Source organism: Zootoca vivipara, chromosome 9 (assembly GCF_963506605.1).
Source record: "Zootoca vivipara chromosome 9, rZooViv1.1, whole genome shotgun sequence".
In the NCBI taxonomy this organism is placed as follows: domain Eukaryota; kingdom Metazoa; phylum Chordata; class Lepidosauria; order Squamata; family Lacertidae; genus Zootoca; species Zootoca vivipara.
The window spans coordinates 63,380,561-63,402,539 of record NC_083284.1 but is presented as its reverse complement, the minus strand read 5'-3'; the positions used below and the strand labels follow the sequence as shown (position 1 = coordinate 63,402,539).

At 42.4% G+C, this 21,979-nt stretch overlaps 1 protein-coding gene across 3 annotated transcripts in view; it reads right to left on the bottom strand.

Annotated features, from left to right (window-relative positions):
- The window catches only part of ARAP2 (ArfGAP with RhoGAP domain, ankyrin repeat and PH domain 2), a 126,817-nt gene that overhangs the window by 69,391 nt on the left and 35,447 nt on the right, over positions 1 to 21,979 (bottom strand). For all 3 annotated transcript variants that reach the window (XM_060278928.1, XM_060278927.1, XM_060278929.1), the window contains 3 exons: positions 20,003 to 20,123; positions 14,108 to 14,286; positions 892 to 1,007 (listed from right to left, as the gene is read on the bottom strand). In XM_060278928.1, coding sequence (XP_060134911.1) covers positions 892 to 1,007; positions 14,108 to 14,286; positions 20,003 to 20,123 — 416 coding nt within the window. The remainder of the gene's footprint in view (positions 1 to 891; positions 1,008 to 14,107; positions 14,287 to 20,002; positions 20,124 to 21,979) is intronic.

Below are 21,979 nucleotides of genomic sequence, written 5' to 3'. Positions count from 1 at the left end.
ACACTATTCTTTCTCTATAGAACTGGGTTGCCATACATCCGGGAATTCCCGGGCATGTCCTCTCTTGGGGGTACTACATACCCATCCAGGGGGAATTAAACATTTTTAAGCCTGGATTTGGGGTTTAATAAAAAAGAACTGTGTGCACAGGCAGCTCTGGGTTCAGGCTCAAATTCTGCCATGGGGGACCCGGGCTCTGGTTCGGGCGACCCGGGTTCTGGTATGGGGGGGCTTTGGCTTGGCGGTGGCGGTAGGGGGCTATCAGGCAAATGCCTTAAAAAAGCTCAATGACTTTTTGTGTCTAGATTTTTACCCTCTTGAAATATGGCAACCCGATGTGACAACAGCTGCACAGATGTTACTAGCCCAGAGATGGAAGGAAGAAACAACGCTGCCCATGGAAGAATGGCAAACCAAGTTGATGGACCATGCTGAAATGGCAAAATTAACTGGGAAGCTCGGAAACCAAGAGAAAGAATGGGTAAAAAATTTAATAGATCTACGAGACCATTGTAAACAGATGAAAACATTAGCATGGTTTTAACCACATTTGTAAAGTAACAAAAACTATGGATAATTTAGAGGGACAAAATATTTGGATAATTAATTGATATGCAGTGTAAATATTAGCACTAGGACCCATGGAGGTGGTGGGGGAAAGTCACAAGATTCAGAGTAATCTCTGTATATGGACTTTAAAATGATTTTGTTATATGTTGTTTATTTTTTAAAATCAAACAAAAATTATTATTATTTTTTTAAAAAGAAATATGGCAACTCTACTATAGAATAAGAATAATACTTCATCTGGCAGTTTCAAAGGTTCTCAGAAATACTTTCCCTACAATTATTTATGTTTGCATTATCAAAGCAAGTGTTCCAGGGACTTACCTAAAGCTCTTGTAAGGTGTGATTATTTCGAAAGATTGTTTGGCTGTGCGGTCTACCTGTCTCACGTTGGCCACGTTCATAGGGATTATAGTGATGCCATATCCAAGTTTAAAATCCTAGAAATGGGTGTGGAGAAGGAACACATAATTATGAAATAGCATATAATAGCTTTTAACAGAAGTGATTTACAAAGAATGAGGGAAGACAGTAATTGCCCACACAGTTCCAGGTGACCTTGCTTGCCTTCCTGGGAAACACCTGTATCAAAGATCAACTCATTGGGAAGGCAAGAATAAAGCTGTTGTGATTCCTTTCAGGACTGGATCCATTGAGCTATAAAACGAGGGTTGCAATAGGTCTGGAATTTCTTGGAAATTCATCCCTCGCAAACAGCTGGAATGTCTGGGATCATCCAGTCAGTAGTATAGAGTTTGGCAATTTTCCTTTAAAAAAGCTAAGAAACTTTTTTTTGCTCAACAACTTTGCCCCCCCCCCCAAAAAAAGCTCAAAAACGTTTGTGTCCAGATTTTCACTTTTTGAAATATGGCAACCCGAATAAAAGACCCAGCTCAGATAGTGTGCCAGGCCAACATGGGTGAGCCAATCTCAGCTTGTTGACCCTGAAAGACCACATCAAGTCTCCCCCCTGGAGTCACCATGAGGATGCCGCCTTCTTCTTTGAACTTAATTTGAGTACATTTACTTAATTTATTCATATACTGTGTAATACTTAAGACAGCTCCTGCCAACCTGGCAGTTCGAAAGCACGTCAAAGTACAAGTAGATAAATAGGTACCGCTCCGGCAGGAAGGTAAATGGTGTTCCATGCACTGCTCTGGTTTCGCCAGAAGCGGCTTAGTCATGCTGGCCACATGATGACCCTGTCTGCGGACAAAACGTCAGCTCCCTCGGTGGGTAAAGCGAGATGAGTGCCGCAACCCCAGAATCGTTTGCGACTGGACTTAACTGTCGGGGGTCCTTTACCTTCACCTTCACCTAGGTATGCAAAATTTTCAGTCTGAGAGTCCTCTTCGTTACCTCCATTCATCACTTTGGGTGGCTCATTTTTCCATTTCCTTTTCTGTGTTGCTAGTCCTCACTCACTTTTATGACTCCAATAAAACTCTCTTCTTTTGCCTTCATTTATTTCTTAAATCAATGGCTATCTACCTGATGTATCTGCTCTGGTACAACACAACAATTTCTCTGGAGACTCCATAGAGGCTTATTAATCCACTCCTATCAGTCCTATGGGTGGAGAATCAGCACTACAATCACCTGTCAGCTTGAACTTGGCAGCACATTATGTAGCAATGATGTGTGCGCTAAGAGGAGGGTAAACCAGACATAATATATAGACATGGTCAAACTAGAAAGTATGAAGAAAAACAGAAAGTTCCTGGGATATATAACCACAATCTAAGCCAGCAGTGGCCAAACTTGACCCTCCAGCTGTTTTGGGACTACAATTCCCATCATCCCTAACCACTGGTCCTGTTAGCTAGGTATGATGAGAGTTGTAGTCCCAAAATAGCTGGAGGGCCAAGTTTGGCTACCGCTGATCTAAGGCATGGGTGATGGTTAATTACAACAGAGATGAGGAACCTATAGCTTTTCAGCTGCTGTGGGGCTCCAATTTCCATCTTCCAAATCAGAAAAGCAAATGGTTTGGGGTGATGGGAGATGTAGTCTGAAGGGCCACATTATTGCATAGGCAGACAGACAAAAGTAAACTATATAAGATAGCTGAATACATTAGCTGGAGATCACTAGAAGTCTTCTAACAATCAAAGGAATAGGAAATTGTTAAGTTATAACATCATTTATTTCCTCTGCTTTTCTGGCACACTGCAACATGAATGACCACAGGATTTTATCCCTTTGCATTTATGATCTGGCACAGGGATGACCTACTGGTTCCTTGTAGACCAGAACCAGCCTCTGCAGTAATCTTATCCAGTCCCTGCTACTCACTCCAAGTTTGGATCAAGATACACAGTAAACATCTCTCCACAATTTGCCAAGAACTGTCAATCACTGTCTCTGGCTCCACTTACCATTGGCCTCCTTGCCTTCTGCCCTGCCAGACTCAATGGAGACCAGCCACCATGGTGGACTGATTGTCAGAACCAATATAAGAAGTTTCCTAATAAGCTATTAGAAGCAATTTCAGTTGTCTTTAAGCAACCTCTTCTTTATATAACTATTATTATGCAATTATTTCACAGACTAATGCTACTAGATTATCTACAAAATTAAACTGTATTCAGAGCATGGAACTTGAAACCACAGTTGTGGAGGCCATTCCAAGAAAACAATACCCACCCTATGCTGAGATCTCACTTTCATAGGCTCAGAGTTCTTTTTTTCCTTGTTTTTCCCCCCCACTATACAGCAAGAAAACATCACATTTTATCTCACTACTCACATTTCAGGGTGCAGAGAGCTGCAATCTTTGGTTTAAAAAGCCAGGTCTATGGCATATTTTCTGTACCGTAATTCCTTTTTAAAAAATACACGTTAACTTTGCAGTTTATACTTTTAGCCAGGGATTTTTATTTAGCCAGAACTCGCTGTAACTCAGTTCCAGCACCTCTCAGGTGGGCACCATTGCCATTATAAGAGAACAGGGGAGGCATTCATGGTATGTTCCGGAACCTCTTTTTTGAGAAAAATAGCACTGCTTTTAGCTCTAACACTGCAGTATCTTTTAGATTTTGACCACCAGTAGTAACCATTGCACAAATCTGATGCAACTCTGAGATCAAATTGTAACTAGAGGTTTTCCAGTACACAGGTCACACATTTAAACAGTACCCTATACCAGCTATCAGGTACAAGCCAGAAGTTAAGGTTAAAAGTGAATAGAATTCTCTGGAGTGATGAGGATACCAAACAATAACAGAGGAAACACAAACATACAGAACATAGTAATCATGTTTACTTCAAAAATAACAGAGTACAGTCGTACCTTGGAAGTAAAACGGAATCCGTTCCAGAAGTCCATTCGACTTCCAAAACATTCGAAAACCAAAGTGCAGCTTCTGATTGGCTGCAGGAAGCTCCTGCAGCCAATCGGAAACCCCGTCAGACGTTCGGCTTCCAAAAGAACATTCGTAAACTCACTTCCGGGTTCCGATTGGGAGCCAATTTGTTTGGGAGCCAAGGTGTTCGAGATCCAAGGTAGCACTGTATTTCAAGAAGTTTGTTCCCACAAACTTTCAAGGAAGACACAAGACAGTAGATCAAGAGGCACCCTGGACACTCCACTCATCAAGTACACAGTACACAGATCAGTTGTCTTGCAAACATCCCAAATAATCTCACATAAGCAATAAGCAGAAGAGGATAACAACAGCCAAACTAGATAGCACGCAGCAAGAAGGGCAACATACCGATGCAATTGAACAATCCCCATTTGCACAACAAGAATGCAATTCCCTCTCAGCTGGGCTTCTCTAGTACAGGAGCTAGAGAACAGAACACCATAATAATTAAATGGAGCTTATTCAGAATTTCACACTCTGGTGACTAATGGACTCCAGAAATTGTGATCACATTACGTCCCCAGCTCTGTTCATTTATATTCAGATGTCTGAAGAGTCAATATCAATGACTGGCATTTGCTTAACAGCTAGCAATAATGAAAAGATTACAGAATCAAAGACCCATGAAAAGAGTCATTCCGTCCAGCCCCGTCATTTTGACAAACCCCAAGATGTTCATCCCACTGGGCATTCATGCTGGTTGTTTAGAACAACCTCAATCATGGTCATGATATCTTTGGGTATGTCAGGGGAAAGGGGAAAATAAGCTCTCTGACACTCCTGTGAAATTTTCATGGATAACCGCAACCAGTGCCGCAGCAAATTTGTTTTATGTCTGAGCTGCATTTAGCCATTTCATTATTCCAGTCCCATCTCTCTTGGAAACAAACCTCTGTTTCATGGACAGAAGCATCAATAATGCTATGTACCCTACAAAAAATGTCCATAGGGCATTTCAGTTCCCTCCTTCCAGCAGCACCCCAGAAAATCACCCCAGGATTCAGAGGAAATGCAAGGGGATGGCAACAGAAGATGAAATTTGCACCCTTATCTCAGTGCTTCTGTAGAAAAGCTGTGTGTCCTGCTCCTCCGTGGATCCCTGGCAGACTCAAGCAGCTTTGTTCATCTGTTTACCAATTAGCATTCCCTTAACAAAACTATTATATCTGTCTCATAGCAACATGAGTCATGAAATCAGTTCCTTCAGGCCTCATTTGTTTGGTTCCTCTTCATCAAAACTCCTCAAACTTCATCGGCTAATGTTGTCCTCAAAAACAAGCCCAAGGTCTAAAATTGGACCAAACAGATTGGGACTTGCCACTTCTGAAAATGTATCAAACACCATCGCTTCCCTCCCACTTGTCCTTCCTCCTCCCAGGATTGTAACCCTCAAAATGCATCTGGCTAAGCTGTCATTTTGATTATTCCATGCATCTCCTGCCTGGCCTCCATCCTTGTTACCTCTCTAGTCGATCAAGTACACAGCTGCTAATGGCAAAGTCCCTGTCCTCCTCTCCCCATTCACTTGCTCCCTGCTTCTTTTTCCTGCTGCCAATCAAATGCAGGCTTCTCACTCTCAAGAACCTCGTCAAATCTCCATTTCTATTGCACTCTATTGCGGGGAGAGGAAGGGAGAGTTTTAAGATGGCAATGCTTTATTTTTTAAAAAAAGAAAAAAGAAAGAAACGTTTGTCACTATTTGAACATTAAGAGAACTTTCTTAGTCAGCTTAATCAACAAGCACAAATTGAACAAAATCTAGTGGCACTTTAAAGAAGGGGACCTGTGGGCCTTCAGAGGTTATTGGACTCCATCTCTCATGAGCCCCAGACAGCACAACCAACACTCAAGAGATGATGGGGGCACTGAAGTCCAACAACATATGCAGGGCCATCCATAGGTTCCTCATCCCACAAAACATTGTGACATATGACTTTATGGGTCAGAGCCCACCTACATAGTGGCCCAAAACCAGAAAGTTACACTTGGCATAATATTACGAAGCATTACTTTTTAGCATGAGAACCCTTTAACAACACGGTGCGCATATTTGCAAATCCTCAGTAGATAGTAAAAGCCAAACTAAAAATCTCAGTGAATGGTTAGGCCTAGATGGAAAGACATAGTAACTTAGGTAAGTCAGTCCCATGGTGTTCAGGGCTTTATATGTCAGCAACATCACCTTGAACTTGACCCAGTAGCAAGTTGGCAGCCAGTGCAATGCTTTAAGCAGCAGCATCAAATGTTCTGTGGGGATGTTTAGGGAGGCAGGAGAGGATATATTGTTTTATGATATCCTTCCTAACTTGCATCAGCAAGTTCTATAACTTAGCAGAGTCTTTTATATTACACAGCGGTTAGCTAGTTGCAGGCTTGTCTGAGCCTCACTATTTAGGATTCCTGGTACAATCCCTTTATACATCCCTCCTAAAAGAATAGACACGACCATCTGATTAAAGTTAATATAAAACTAGTTTACTTACAATCATCCAGTTCACAATAAGAACCCTGAAGGCAGACTTAATTTACAGAACAATATAAAACTATGTGAACTATGCCAGAAGGGAAATAGTCTCAAGTGACCGCGACTCACTTCACCTAACTCTCAGAAACACAAAATGGAGAACAAGAAAAGCAGAACATGGAGGCCGTGTGCTTCTCTGTCCAAGAACAGGCCTCATCCACATTAAGTCACATGCAAAGGAAGTCTGTCCCATCTCAGGAGGAACTAGCAAGTTTTCTTCTGAGTGATACAGTACGAAGCATTCCCCAGAATGTGCATTGCAGGAATGTTGTATTTGACTGCAATACGTTTTTACATCCCACAACTGGGTTCTGCAACACCATTCTGGATCAACACCAAGGACAGCTCCCCATGAACAGCTTGTTGTAATCCAGTCTTGAGGTTGGCTACGCCCAAGTCATGGTGGAAAGCCTGTCCTGGTCTAGGAGTGGCTGTATCTGGTGCAGCAGGTGAAGAGGCTTCTTGCCACTGGGGCCATTTGGGCCTTCAGTGACAAGGATGGAACATGGATCGCCCCCAGAGTCCACACTTCATCCTTTGGAAGGAGTGCAGCCCCATCCAGAAAAGACAACTCCCAGGCCCAGGAATCACCCGTCGACAAGACCTCCTTCTTGTTAGGATTAGGTTTCACATTATTGACCCTTGTCCAAATCACCACTGAATCCAGGAACTCATCCAAGACCACACCCAATTCAAACATAACTGAGAAACAGAGCCTCGTGTAAGCATGCAAATGAACAAGCACTCCAAATCCTTTGGTGCCTGTTCACTGACCCCCCTAATAACATCCCTAGTATGATTTTTCAAGCACAGAACCTTTTTAAAAAATTAAAGTTTATATTTTAAACCCTTATCCTAATTACTAATTAACCTAGAAATGATTATCTCCAAATCTGGAAGAGTTGTGTATAGCTATTAACCAAATGAAAAACAACAAAGCCAGCGGACCTGATGGGATACCTGCCGAAGTCTTCAAAGTGGGTGGAATTGAACTTACACAACAACTTCACAAGCTCATCGGGAAAAATCCAGAAAAGAGAGGAGATCCCAGCAGACTTTAGGGATGCCAAAATTATCAAACTCTTTTATTTTATTTTATTTTATTTTAAAAGGTGATTGTGTAAACTATCAAGGCATTTATTATCTATCAAGCCTTTATTAGCTGCAGCCAGAAAAAATTATTGCAAGGATCTTAGCAAACCGTCTCCTAACAATATCCGAGGCTACCCTTCCTGAATCCCAAAAATGGTTTTCAACCTTCTAGGGGGACAGTGGACATGATTTTCACCACTCGACATCTTCAGGAAAAATGCAGAGAGCAAAACCAATCCCTGTATATGGTGTTTGACCTGACTAAGGCCTTCGACACTGTAAATCTTAATGCCCTGTGGACTGTCATTCTGAAAATTGGCTGCCCAGCTAAATTTTTGAACATCCTTTGGCTCCTCCATAATATGACATCAGCCATCGCGGATAACAATGGACCTCAATATGAACCATTCACAGTGAGATCAGGTGTTAAACAGGGATGTGTTATCGCCCCAACTCTATTTAGTATTTACATTGCCATGATCCTACACTTTGTTGAAGAGAAACTCCCCACTGGAGTAGAAATCATATATTGAACAGATGGAAAGCTGTTTAATGTGAGAAGGCTGAAAGCAAAGAGTAAGATGACCATAACTTCCGTCTTAGAGTTTCAGTATGCTGATGACAACGTAGTGTGCGCACGCTCAGAGGATGACCTCCAAACCATCCTAAATATCTTTGTAGCAGCTTACAAAAAGATTGGCCTATCACTCAACATCCAAAAAACCAAAGTGCTGCACCAACAAGCACAAAACAACCCCTCTGCGGTGCCACATATCCAACTCAATGATGTAACATTGGAAAGTGTCAATCACTTTTCCTACCTGAGCAGTTATCTTTCCACAAGGACCGACATTGATGCCAAAATCCAGCATCATCTGAGCCCTGCAAGTGCAGCTTTCTCCTGAATGAAGTGCAGAGTGTTTGAGGGCCGGGACATTCGCAGGGAAACCAAAATGTGCTTGGTTACAAAGCTATTGTACTACCGACCTTACTGTATGCTTGTGAAACATGGACCACTTATAAATGCCATCTACAACTCCTAGAAAGTTTCCATCAATGGTGTCTCTGAAAAAAAAATACACATCACTTGGGAAGACCAGCGAACAAATGCCAGTGTACTGGAAGAAGCAAAGAACACCAGTGTTGAAGCAATGATTCTTCAATATAAACATTGTTGGATTGATCATGTTGTTCGGATGCCTGATTATCATCTTTCAAAGCAACTACTCTATTCTGAACTTAAAAATGGAAAGTGTAATGCTGGTGGTCAACAAAAGAGGTTTAAAGACTTTCTCAACGCAAATCTTTAAAAATGACAATTGGGAAACACTGGCCTGCGAGCGCTCCAGTTGGAGAACAGCCTTTACCAAAGGTATCATGGACTTGAAGACGCTCAAACTCAGGACGAAAGGGAGAAACGAGCTAAGAGGAAGGCACGTTTGGCAAACCCTCACCATGATCAACTCCTGCCCGGAGTGGAAAGACTTGTGGATCCAGAATTGGCCTCCACAGTCACTTACGGACTCACTGTTAAGATTGTGTTCATGGAAGAAAATCTTACTCAGCTGTGAGTGATCGCCAAAGAAGATTTCTGATGTTGCCAATTTTTAAGTGCAGGTATTATCAGAACAGCTAAGAGTGGGAAAACACACATGCAGGATATTATGTGTTCCTAACACATTGAGAATATATGGGTCAGTTTGTTCTGCCTGAGATAATTGGTCAAAGTGACTTCCCAAGGGAGGTAAGTGTCATCTCGCAAAGTAAGCAACACCCTCACCTAGTCAGCTGTGACAAGCACTCCAGGCCTTGTGGGGCTTCCTTGCCATGGGAATTAATGGCTATATATATCCAGGCCACGCTTTTGAAGAGACTTGGAAGGGACCTTAAAGCTAGGACAGTGCCCTCTGCAAACTGCCTCCACTCAGAGGAAAGTCAGTTAGGTCATGCTGGCAGTGAAAATTTGGTCTAAGGGGACTCCAAGTTATCTTGTCATTTCAGCCTATGTGCTTCCACTTGGCATTTTCTTCTTCTTTTAAAGAGGAATTCATCTCGGTTTGATGGGAAATTTTCAGTTAGGGCAGTGCTACCAGAATAGGGTGTGCACCCAAATTTCCCCACTGTAGTCGTGTTTACTACTGAAGAAAAAGACTAGTCCCCATCCACAAAGCTAAAAATATTGGTTTGTCATGAACATTCTTCATGGTTTAACTCCAGAGAAGTGTACTCACATCTGAATCCCAAATCAACAGTTAGGCAACACCTTCATTAGGACCAACTAAAAGGGCACATGATTTTGAGAAAAACTGAGTTCTCCAAAAAAAAAAAATCTGTCAGGCTTGATGTTTTGCAAAGCAGTGAGGAAAGGGGAGGCATAAAAAGAAAACATTCATAAGGTTACAAATATAGATTCAGTCACAAGACAGAGATTGCATAAATTCCTCTGGGTGTTGCAGTTTTGTTATACATACGATTCAGAGAAAAAGAGCAATGGGTGATCCCCATTTTTGGAAGCAAATCTCAGAGGTTCTTTTTTTAAAAAGTACTAAAGTTTTCTAGTTTACAAAAGTACATGCATTGTCTCCTTTTCAGGTTGTGTTTTCTACAGATCTATTACATTTTTTGTGAGACATTAGGATTATATGTGGTATAAGATTGGGAAGAAAAAGAGGGGGGGGGAGGTTCTTTGCTAGGCACGAAGCAAGCATGATGCTCCCTCCTTTATTTCTTACCTTCCCATGCCAGGAATAGAAACTTTTGGTCTCAGTATGTAGCAAGCCATAGCTCTTTGCTTTAGCCAAACTCAACAAAGGATGATTTCCACAAACCCACTGTACGCTCACAAACCAGAAGGGCAAATCATAAACCATGGATTGCATTACTGCTGCTATAAATTTACACAAACCATAGACTGCCTGTTTCAGACAAAACAATTAGGTTTGGCTCCAAATGAAGATTAGAAGTTTCTGACCTTAGCTTAAGAGGAGAGGGAAAAGACAGGGGGAAAGCTTGAGAGTTCAGTGTTTTGTAGTACGTGTGAATAGCCTTAAACACAGATTGTATACCTTTGTTCACGTAATATAGCATGAGGAGGTAAAAGTAACTTTTATTTGCCCCTGATTGGGAAGAGTATCCAAAATAATGGTGCTTCCTCCGGACAACACAGAATAAAGGGGAAATTGCTCTGTGATTTTTAGATTCTCTTTCCTTGCTATGGCATCAATGAGATAATTTTGATTTATCTCTTATAGATTGAATGTGGCTAAAATCAAAATCTCTTTAATGCCATTTGATACATATTTAAGTTACATAAGCATTTTCAATATATTCATGTGATTTTACTTGCCTCAACTCATTTACTTCCAGAGCTTGAAATGAAATAACCTTGCTTCCTCCTATGCTAAGCATGGAAGGGTTACAGTCATGTGATCCATGTTATAATTTATGTTTATGAAAACCTATGTTTCAAATTCATAAGGTACTCAACAGAATATGTTCAGATTAGAAATCTCTCTGTGTTGGAAGATTTTACCTTATCAAAAACTCTGAAGTTTGAAATTATCCTCAGACATGAAGCTGCATTATCAATAAACTTCAGAATGGACATGGGATTATGTTTAGCTTCATACTTTTTTAAAAAAATGCTGCAATATACTTTTGGACTTTTACCTATCAAATTTAAAAGCCATCAGTATATCAACTTGACCTCTTCTGCTTTCAACACTGTTATTAATCTAGACAGATGTCTTAACGATACCATTAAAATAAACCTATGGGAGATACCATGGGAATAGTTCCCAGATAGATAAGGATTTCTCGCAATGCTCAGTATACTTGCCCAAGTATCAATCAACAGAATATACTACCTCTTTCTAGGAGAAAAATAAATAAAAACGCTAGATACCTTTAATAGCATCTAAGATATATTGGTTCTCCAGTTATTGTATGGATACAACTCCAATCATCCCTGGCTATGGGCCATGCTAGCTGGCGCTGATGGGAGAGGAGGAGGAGGAGGAGGAGGAGGAGGAGGAGGAGGAGGAGGAGGAGGAGGAGAAGAAGAAGAAGAAGAAGAAGAAGAAGAAGAAGAAGAAGAAGAAGAAGAAGAAGAAGAAGAAGAAGAAATGTTTCTATTCCCAAACTGATGAGATGTTGATGAACTCCATTCTCCTTCTCCAACATGGGCAATGGTCGGGGATAATGGAAGTTGCAGCCCAGCATCAAAGAGAGGTCACAGGTTCCCCATCCCTGCCTCAGAATTTGGCCAAGGAAGCATTTGGCCAATATCTAGTGATGTACGGAAAGCAAAAAAATCAGAGAACAGGCTAGGATTATGCTTACCTTACTAAGTTACTGTGAGGGGGAAACAGTACAGACAGCCCCCTCCCATCTTGAGAAGCAGCTCTTCCACCAGCAGCGGAGCCAGCGGGGAGGGGGAAGAGTCCAGTGGGGAAGGAGGAAGTAGGATACAGGGCTCTGGCAGGATAGCAGAGCCTCTGCTGCACGTGAGAGAGGAAGAGAGAGCGGGAGAAAGGGGGGAGAAGGAAAACATGGAAAGGAGACCCTTTTTCCCTCCGGTTTCGGAATTACGCAGGAGGAAACGCGGAAGGAGATTTGGGGTGCCCAGACTCTTATGTTGGAGGAAAACGCGGGAAGCGTCACTCCAGAGTTCTGGGTCAGACTGAGAACATGTGCCCTGTACAGATCTAGCACTGTAAATAGCCTGCACACAATAAAAGCATGAAAAGGCAACGGTCTGGAGAGTCGTTACTTTAGAGTAGTCACAGCGCATCCTCTGTGACAGTTGCCAACTCCTCTTATGTGAATCTGCCTGTCCTTTAAGATCAGTCCTTTTGCCCCTCTTTTGTGGGTGACTGTGTTCTGAGTCAAGGTTGATGGCAGCGCATGAGAGGATTTTCTCTGTTGTGATGCCCCTTAATGAGGAACTCCTTGCCACAATTCCTTTTTACGTTTGTTCCAGCAGAAAATATTGAAAATTTTCCTTCTTAAATCAAGCTTTGGATTCAGTTGCTGCTTAACATAGTAGCTGAGAGCGCTGGGAGTGTTGCTCTTTGCAGCCTTGTTTCTATGCCGCTGTTTTTAGTCTGATAATCTGTCTTTTAATGTCTGTTTTTAAAATAAGCCATTTCGAGGTACACCTTTGTGGAGGGGGACAGCGGGAAATTGACTTAAGTACAGTGGTACCTCTGGTTACAAACTTAATTCGTTCTGGAGGTCCGTTCTTAACATGAAACCGTTCTTAATCTGAGGTACCACTTTAGCTAATGGGGCCTCCCGCTGCCGCTGCTCAATTTCTGTTCTCATCCTGAGGCAAAGTTCTTAACCCAAGGTACTACTACCAGGTTAGCAGAGTCTGTAACCCGAGGTGTTTGTAACCCAAGGTACCACTGCCATAAACAAATAAATAAAGGCCTCACTCACAATGCAATCAGTGGGAAGAAAGCAGTGTTTAAAAGGCCCTTACTGCATGTACCCCACCTAGCAGCTGTATGCCATTACTTTAGGACTGCAAAGGCTACATTATACCAAGTCAGACCAGTAGTGTCTATGTACCTCAGGTTAAGAACTTTGCTTCAGGATGAGAACAGAAATCGTGCTCCGGCAGCGTGGCGGGAGCAGGAGGCCCCGTTAGCTAAAGTGGTGCTTCAGGTTAAGAACAGTTTCAGGTTAAGAACGGACCTCCAGAACAAATTAAGTTCTTAACCAGAGGTACCACTGCATGGAGTTTTTTCCCCCCTGGGCATTCTGGAGATTGAGCCTACGACCTTCTGTGTCCAAAGCATATGCTCCGCCACAAAGCCTAGTGCCTTCCTCCAGATGTATATAGCAGGTGGCACTGTGGTCTAAACCACTGAGCCTCTTGGGCTTGCTGATCAGAAGGTCGGTGGTTTGAATCCCCGTGATGGCGTGCGCTCCCGTTGTTCTGCCCCAGCTCCTGCTTACCTAGCAGTTTGAAAGCACGCCAGTGCAAGTAGATAAATAGGTACCGCTGTGGCAAGAAGGTAAACAACGTTTCCATGTGCTCTGGTTTCCATCACAGTGTCCCGTTGCACCAGAAGCGGCTTAGTCATGATGGCCACATGACCTGGAAAGCTATCTGTGGACAAATACTGGCTCCCTCGGCCTGAAAGTGAGATGAGCGCCACAAACCCATAGTCAGCTTTGACTGGACTTAAGCATCCAGGGGTCCTTTACCTTTTTACATCGAGATTTATATATACATACAGCACTCCTGATATTTCAGTTGCACGCAGTTCTTTGCCGGATTATTGTAATTTCACATATGGAGTAGTGGAAAAGAGGTTTATCTAAGGCTATCAGATGAAAATCCATGGCTGCAGGTGAGATTTAATGTAGGGCCTGTTCCCCCGTAAACCACGTTTTCTCATAAGAAGGACAATGCCACTGTCATTCTGCATATGCTTCATACCTGTAAAGTTTGTGAAATATTATACAGCATTTTCATCTGGAGCACTAATACGATTACTGATTACGATTCAGGTTGAAAAAAAGAGAAAAGCCAGACATTTACCTGATCATTTTTGCAGATCCACACATTGTTTCCTTGCAGCAAGGTGAAGATTTTGGCTTTGTATCCTTTCAGTTCCAGGTACCCCCTTTTCTCAGGAGGAACAGCAGTTCTCACTCGAGAGATTTCAGGTTGCGACTGCATAGCTCTGAGTATTGTCGCAATCCAGTCATTTCTTTCATCTAAAAAAGAAAGAAAGAAAGAAAATGGCACAAAAACTACTCATTTCATTCAACATGATTTCAATGCTGAATTTTTAAAAATGTTTTGCTCATGACTTTGTTTCATAACACTGACACAAGCTTGGGGGACGCAATGTTGAAAGGCAGGACATTAATCTGAAAATAAGGTGGAAAAATGAACTTGAAACATAAGTAATCCTGCAGATGTATTGTGTCCTTAGAACTATGTATGTGAGACACAATTCATTCCATAATATACTGGTATATTGCAATAAATGCCACTTAGATGAGTATGTATCTCCTCTCCTGAAATATCTTTTCATAGTAGTGGTCTACTTGTGTGACCAACACAATGTCAGAAGGGAAGATTTATGAATAAGGAATTTGTCTTCCATGAATAGAGCCATATTGCGTGTATGTTTTTCTCCTAATCACAGGAGATATGTGCTTCTGAGTCCCCTTTCTCCATGATTCTATTGTCCATATCAATAGAGCACTTTCGCAGTTGCAATTTTCAAAGACCCTCTGGCTGCAGCAAAGAAGGATAGGGCAATAAGGTCTGCATTGACTCCAGCTACAAAAGCTTAGGCTGCTGAAAAGGCTAGAGATCCGTCTTGGCTGTTTCTTAGTGCAGACTCAGGTCATCAGTCCTGAGCTTCCACAGCCACCATTGGCAGGATCAACAACAACAGCCGCTTATGACAATATTTTAATATCTTGCTAATTGTCCTGTTTTAAATGTACACTCGTTATTAGACTTCCTTTAGTAATGTTTTCTTCTGAAATGTTTAAGATAAAAAAAATTATTAACTTTGCTGGGTTAAATGTGCATTTTGTAGCCGTCTGCCCTCTTTTTAATGTTTTACGTTGAAATCTTTAGTATACAGTGGTGCCTCGACTTACAAATTTAATCCGTTCCGAAGGCACCTTCGTAGGTCAAAAGAATTGTAAGTCAAAAAGTGGCATTGGAAACGCGATTTCCCATAGGAATGCATTGGAAACTGAAAATTTCGTAAGTCGAAGCAACCCCATCTAAAAATTTGTAAGTCGAAAAAATCCTATCTAAAACCACTGCAGTTTCCGTTCGGATGTCGAGAAATTCGTAAGCGTGCGGCCATTTGCCCCATTCATAAGTAGGAAAATTCGGTTGTCAAGTCGTTCGTAAGTCGAGGTACCACTGTAATACTTTACTTTCCCATTCATTATGCTGCTTTGAATGTATACTTTATATTTGACTTTCCTCGCTGATGTTTTATTCTAGATAGCTTAGTTTGATGTTTTCATGTAGGTTGTAAACCACTTTGATATTTTTTTCTTAAATATGAAGCAGTATAGAAATTAAATTAATAATAATAATAGTAGGCTTTAACAGATTTCTGGATACTGTAATAAACATTAACCAATTGTGCTTCTTTGGTTTTAATGGCATATTTAACTGAAAATCGTTTGGCTTAAATGACTATAAACACTAATGAAATTATGTCCACCTTTAGCAAACAAACAAACAATTCCACTGTGGCCACTTTTTGACAAAAGTGATATGGGTACCAGCACATATTAGCTACCTTGGGCAGCAAAAAAAGAAGCGGTGGTATTGCAACAACAACAAACACTAACCGCAACTATATCATTGCAAAAAGGCCATAGCACACAACACCTCTTAATGAGGAAGACAGGCAACACTCCAATTCTATAGCTAACTTAATGGGCAAAGGAAAAAATTCTGCATGCATCCAATCAATGAGAAGAAATGCCTTCTGGAAAAGCTAAGTTTATACTTGACAATGGAAGTCCTCAGCCAGGGGCCAGGCAAACTCAACAGAGAGGCATCCCGAAATGTTGGGTTGTGAGATTCCTTCTCCCCCAGTGGCACTGCCAGGTATCAGCAGACTGGAAACCTTTATGAGAAGGCTTGTTCAAAGAAAATGGGGGGGGGAGAGAAAACAGTCCCTTCCTCATTGCCTGTCTGGTCAGTCATCCAGTTTCCTTTCTCCAACTCACCGGGCAAACCACTACAGCAGCAATTCTCATTGAGGAGGGAGCATGCTTGTTTTCTCCTCCTGGAGGGTAGACTCAAACCAATGGCTTCAAGTTGCAAGAAAGGGGATTCCGACTAAACATTCATGAAAACTTTCTGACAGTAAGAGCTGTTCAACAGCGGAACACACTCCCACGAGAGGTGGTGGGCTCTCCTTCCTTGGAGGTTTTTAAGCAAAGGTTGGATGGCCATCTGCCATGGATGTTTTAGCTGAGAATCTTGCATTGCAGGGACTTGGACTAAATGACCCTTGGGGTCCCTTCCAACTCTAAGGTTCTATGATTCTTATTCTAGCCTCAGGCATGCAGAGGGGGACCTTTGAACCAATACAATAAAGCAATGCTTCATATAAACACAGTCTGTAAGAGTTGTTTGACAGTAGAATGTTCTCCCTCAGGAGGTTGTGGACTCTCCTTCCTTGGTGGTTTTAAAGAAGAGGTTGGATGGCCATCTGTCATGGATGCTTTAGCTGAGATTCCTGCGTTGCATGGGGTTGGACTAGATGACCCACTCCAACTCTAAGATTCTATGATTCATAGGGCCTTTGTGCATTGCTATAAACCAGGCACAGGCAACCTTGGCTCTTCAGATGTTTTGGAACTACAACTCCCATGATCCCTGACCACTGGCCCTGTTAGCTAGGGATCATGGGAATTGTAGTTCCAAAACATCTGGAGAGCCAAGGTTGCCTATGCCTGCTATAAACGTAGTAAAGCCCCAATCAGTCACACCCAGCCTCCTCAGTTCTCTGGACCCAAATGGTACTCCAGTACGCTGACCTTACATGTGATTTCCATGAATGAATTCACATCCAAGTAGTGCTTAGGTTAACTGCTCCTCCATCTTCCTGTGTGATTCACCTTTTGCCAGTAGAATGTTCAGGAGGTAACTAGCTGAAATGTTTCAACTCTTGTTCCCCTCTTAATACTCCATGGCCATCGGATTTCGCACACACACTCCATAAATAATTCAACCTGTACAATCATCTTCCATATTGATTCTGCGCCACACACGCGAAAGGTTAATAAATGAACAGAGAAGAAAATGCTCAGCGCTCCTTTGCTGAGCTTAAGCCCTGCTCTCAGTATCTTAAAAAAAAAGTTGCTGGAAACACTGCCAAAAAACGACAACATATTATCTGTATTTATCTATCTATATGTGTGTAAGTCACAAGAAAAGCTAAACCAGATTTTCTTCGATCTTCACACCCAAGCCATCAACTTCACATTGCTCTTTGTCAGTTCTGTACTGAACGGTGACTCACACCAGATGGCAGAAAGCACAGCTTTTAAGTGGTGTTAATACGTGCTAAAGAAGGTCCCAAGAAACTAAAACCATTTCATAAAAAGTCTTGAAAATGCTACTTTACTTTTCTATTGTGACTACACACTAGAGTTTTGCAAATGGTTAGTTCTCTCATGTATATTTTTCCTGGTTCCTCGTTCTTATATTGCAGTCAAAATTATTATTCAGACTTTACATGCCCAGAGATGATTATTTGCACTATCCACTCTCCTCTTCCCAGCCCTGGAGGAGCCAACAACAATAAAATAAGGCAAGGACCCTTTACCAACCAACCAGCTCCTATTGAGAGACAGGGCTTGCTTCTCTATAGATCCAGTGAACACATACAGTGGTACCTTGGTTCTCAAATGCCTTGCTTCCCAATTACAGGAAACACAGAAATAAGTGTTACGGTTTTCAAACGTTTTTCAGAAGCCGAACATCCGATGCAGCTCTTGGCTATTGTTTCTGGGGCGCCTGCACCAATCAGAAGCCACCCCTTGGTTTTCAAACATTTCGGAGGTCAAACAGATTTCCAGAATGGATTTAGTTCAAGAACCAAGGTACCATTGTATTTGGCGCTTTTGTTTTTGCTATTTATTTTGCGTTTTTGTTTGTTTGTTTGTTTTTGAGGCTTTGTCAGTTAATTTGTTTTTGTGACTGTCTGGAACCCAATTCAGCTACTGGTTGACCTATTGTGCGACTGCGGAAATGGCTAAAAGCCCCCCATCCAAACAATGACTATCATCAGTGCAAGTAAGAAAAAATAATAATTTTAATTTTTATCATTTACAACACCATCTTATTTATTTTATAGTACAGTACATTGATTATTGCTTTCATTTTATGGATCAATGCTCTCATTAGATAGTACCATTCATGTTAAATTGCTGTTTTAGGGATTGTTTTTAAAAGTCTGGAACGGATTAATCCATTTTGCATTACTTTCTATGGGAAAGTGGGCCTTGGTTTTGGAATGGACTTCCGGAATGGATTAAGTTTGAAAACCAAGGTACCATTGATCTTCTATCTAAGCTCTTGCAGAGACCTTGGATAGCTGCTTCTGCAGAACTCTGTGAACTGTCCAAGGTTCTGCAGGTGCTCCTGACTCAGAGGACCGATTTGACCTCTTGGCTCCTGCCAACTTTGACCTCTCACAGAAAAGGACAGTGAACAGACAGGAAGGTGTACTATCAAAAGGGTTTGGGGGCTCTGATACTTGGTAATGGGCCTCTTGCTGAGGCCTGGGTCTTAGCAGATGTCCAACGACAAGCCCTAACACTACTTTTATCATCTTCATCCCCCCCTTGCTTTGTAACATGTTATCAAGGGAGATGAGGAGATGTAAAGCTGCTGTTTTCAGTTACAGCCACATGTTTCAGGTTGTTGTTGTTTAGTCGTTTAGTCGTGTCCGACTCTTTGTGACCCCAGGGACCATAGCACGCTAGGCACTCCTGTCTTCCACTGCCTCCCGCAGTTTGGTCAAACTCATGTTCGTAGCTTCGAGAACACTGTCCAACCATCTCATCCTCTGTCGTTCCCTTCTCCTAGTGCCCTCAATCTTTCCCAACATCAGGGTCTTTTCCAGGGAGTCTTCTCTTCTCATGAGGTGGCCAAAGCATTGGAGCCTCAGCTTCACGATCTGTCCTTCCAGTGAGCACTCTGGGCTGATTTCCTTCAGAATGGATAGGTTTGATCTTCTTGCAGTCCGTGGGACTCTCAAGAGTCTCCTCCAGCACCATAATTCAAAAGCATCAATTCTTCGGCGATCAGCCTTCTTTATGGTCCAGCTCTCACTTCCATACATCACTACTGGTAGCGCCTAGTTATTGCAATATTATGCAAACCACTGCAGTACGGCACTTACTAAAGGATCATCAGCATTCACCAATATTCCTATGGTCTTTATCCAAGCCAAGTCAGAATGTTGACAACTGTCAAATTTATAAAGATGCCTTAAAATAACTGTTGGGCTATAGGAAAATCCCTCAAAGACAGAGGTCAATTGCACAGTAGCTGTATAATAGATCTAGACCTTATCTGTTGGGACTCATAAGACAAGCTACTCCAGGGCTTGGTGACAAATTGCATGTGTCTTTTCCTGAAAGATACAAAACCCAATATGACCAGAACCTCTTGAGTTCATTACAGGAATAAATGTTAGACTTATACAGAGCAAGCATCTCAAACACATCACTAAGGAAATCACCAATCGACTTCTCCCATTTTGTTCTGGACTTCAGATAAAGCTGTAATCCTTGAAGTGAAAGAAAAGCCTCCTTAGCTTCTTAAGAAATATCACCCGCAAAATATGCAATCCAGCACATGGAACACTTGGAACCAAACAGAAAAACAGAATGAACCAGCTATGGCCCTTAAATACATGCACCTTACCTTCCTTTTCAGCCCTGAAGACAAATACCCTGTGCGCTGTAACAACTTCAAGTTTGTTGTCCCCATGGGCTCTGACTGTAGACATAGCAGAGAGGAGGATTATTCCCTTAGAGTACACTTCCTGTATCAAATGCAACAAAGAGAGTCTATGAAGGTACAAGTTAGTCTCACTTGAAAAGCCCCATTTCAACTAATGGCACCAATGGCAAAGTGTAATTTTGATACAGCCTGCAAAAAGGAGAGTCTCCAATCACAATCAGCCTAGCCCCCTTCAGGGTGTTGCTCATGTGCTGTACCTACACATGCATAGGGCACACCAACAGGTTCCACCAGCTGATTGTCATCACATCCAGCATAAATGTCTGCAGAGAGGGAATCTTTGTGTACAGAGGGACACACACTAAGTCTCCCTCCTTGGAGATGTTCACACTGTATGTGTGGGTGCCAGTGGTTTGGGCTAGTTGACCTTAGCCCTTTCCCTACTCATTCATGCTACAATGTGCATGGAACACTTCTGAAGGGCCTTCTATGTGCTTTAAATGTCCAAACAAGCTACTGATGTTGTACAGCAGAAGAGATGAGCTCAAGGTGCAGTAGAAAAAATGCAGCAGAATGGTTGTCTTGTCTTACAGTGAAAGTAGTCGCATGAGCAGAGCTAGCAGTCTGAACTCAGCATTACCTACCAGCAATAACAGCAATCATTATGTATGGGGGGGGTTATTGTACGCTACATGTACTTTGTTATTTTTCTCAGGGTAAAATTGGTTGCCGGATGTCAGGGGACCGCCGTATAGGGAGCCTCCGCCTCTCCTGCTGACCAGCACATCGCCTAGTGAGAGCAATGAAAGCAGCAGCAGCAAGGGAGGGGAGGGGGAGGAGGAAGTTAGGGTGATGGAGGAGAGAGGGCTCAGAGATGCTGCAGAGCCCTGGCACTGCCCCGGCCAATGGGCTAAGGAAATGGGGCAGCCACTTCCGCCGCCCCAGTTAAGGCGTGGTACTAAGCGTAAGGAGGGGAGACGGTGTTTCGGGGTGCCCAAGCTCTTATGCTGGTCACGTTACTAGAAACGTCCACTCCTGGATTCTGCAAGTGACTAAGGTCATGTTTCTTGGCATCTCTGCACTGTAAATACTAGGTAAAGGTAAAGGGACCCCTGACCATTAGGTCCAGTCGTGACCGACTCCGGGGTTGCGGCGCTCATCTCGCATTATTGGCCGAGGGAGCCGGCATATAGCTTCCAGGTCATGTGGCCAGCATGACAAAGCCGCTTCTGACAAACCAGAGCAGCACATGGAAATGCCGTTTACCTTCCTGCTATAGCGGTTCCTATTTATCTACTTGCATTTTGATGTGCTTTCGAACTGCTAGGTTGGCAGGAGCTGGGGCCAAGCAACGGGAGCTCACCCCGTCGCGGGGATTCGAACCGCCGACCTTCTGATCAGCAAGCCCTAGGCTCAGTGGTTTAGCCCACAGCGCCACCTGGGTCCTTACTGTAAATACTATAAACCTGTTAAAGACAGAACGGGCTTTGGCGTCTTTACTCAAGAGTAGCCATACACAAACCCTGACACCAAACATGAAGCATCATTGCTGTGGATTTCACCATAGCGGACTAGTTTGATTATAAAATTCCTGGCAGCTCTGCTTCCAGAAATTATGTACTGGTGTCTGCAGACATCTACTGCATGGATTTGGTACTGCTGCTGCATTACAGTCACAGTGAAAATATCCAGCACAAATATGAGAAAGCTACTGAGGATTCCCCTTCCCAATTTTGAAATGCATCCTTTAATCAAAATTTAAAAAAATTGCCACACACACACACACACACACACTTAAAATCAGACCAGAGTCTCAACTGCTACAGAACAATGCTTTCCACAAGTCTTTAAAATGAAACCGTAAGAGAGGTTCCTTTTCCAACATGTGAATAACTAAGAATGAGACTGTTACCATTATTAGTAGGGCATGAAATCCTA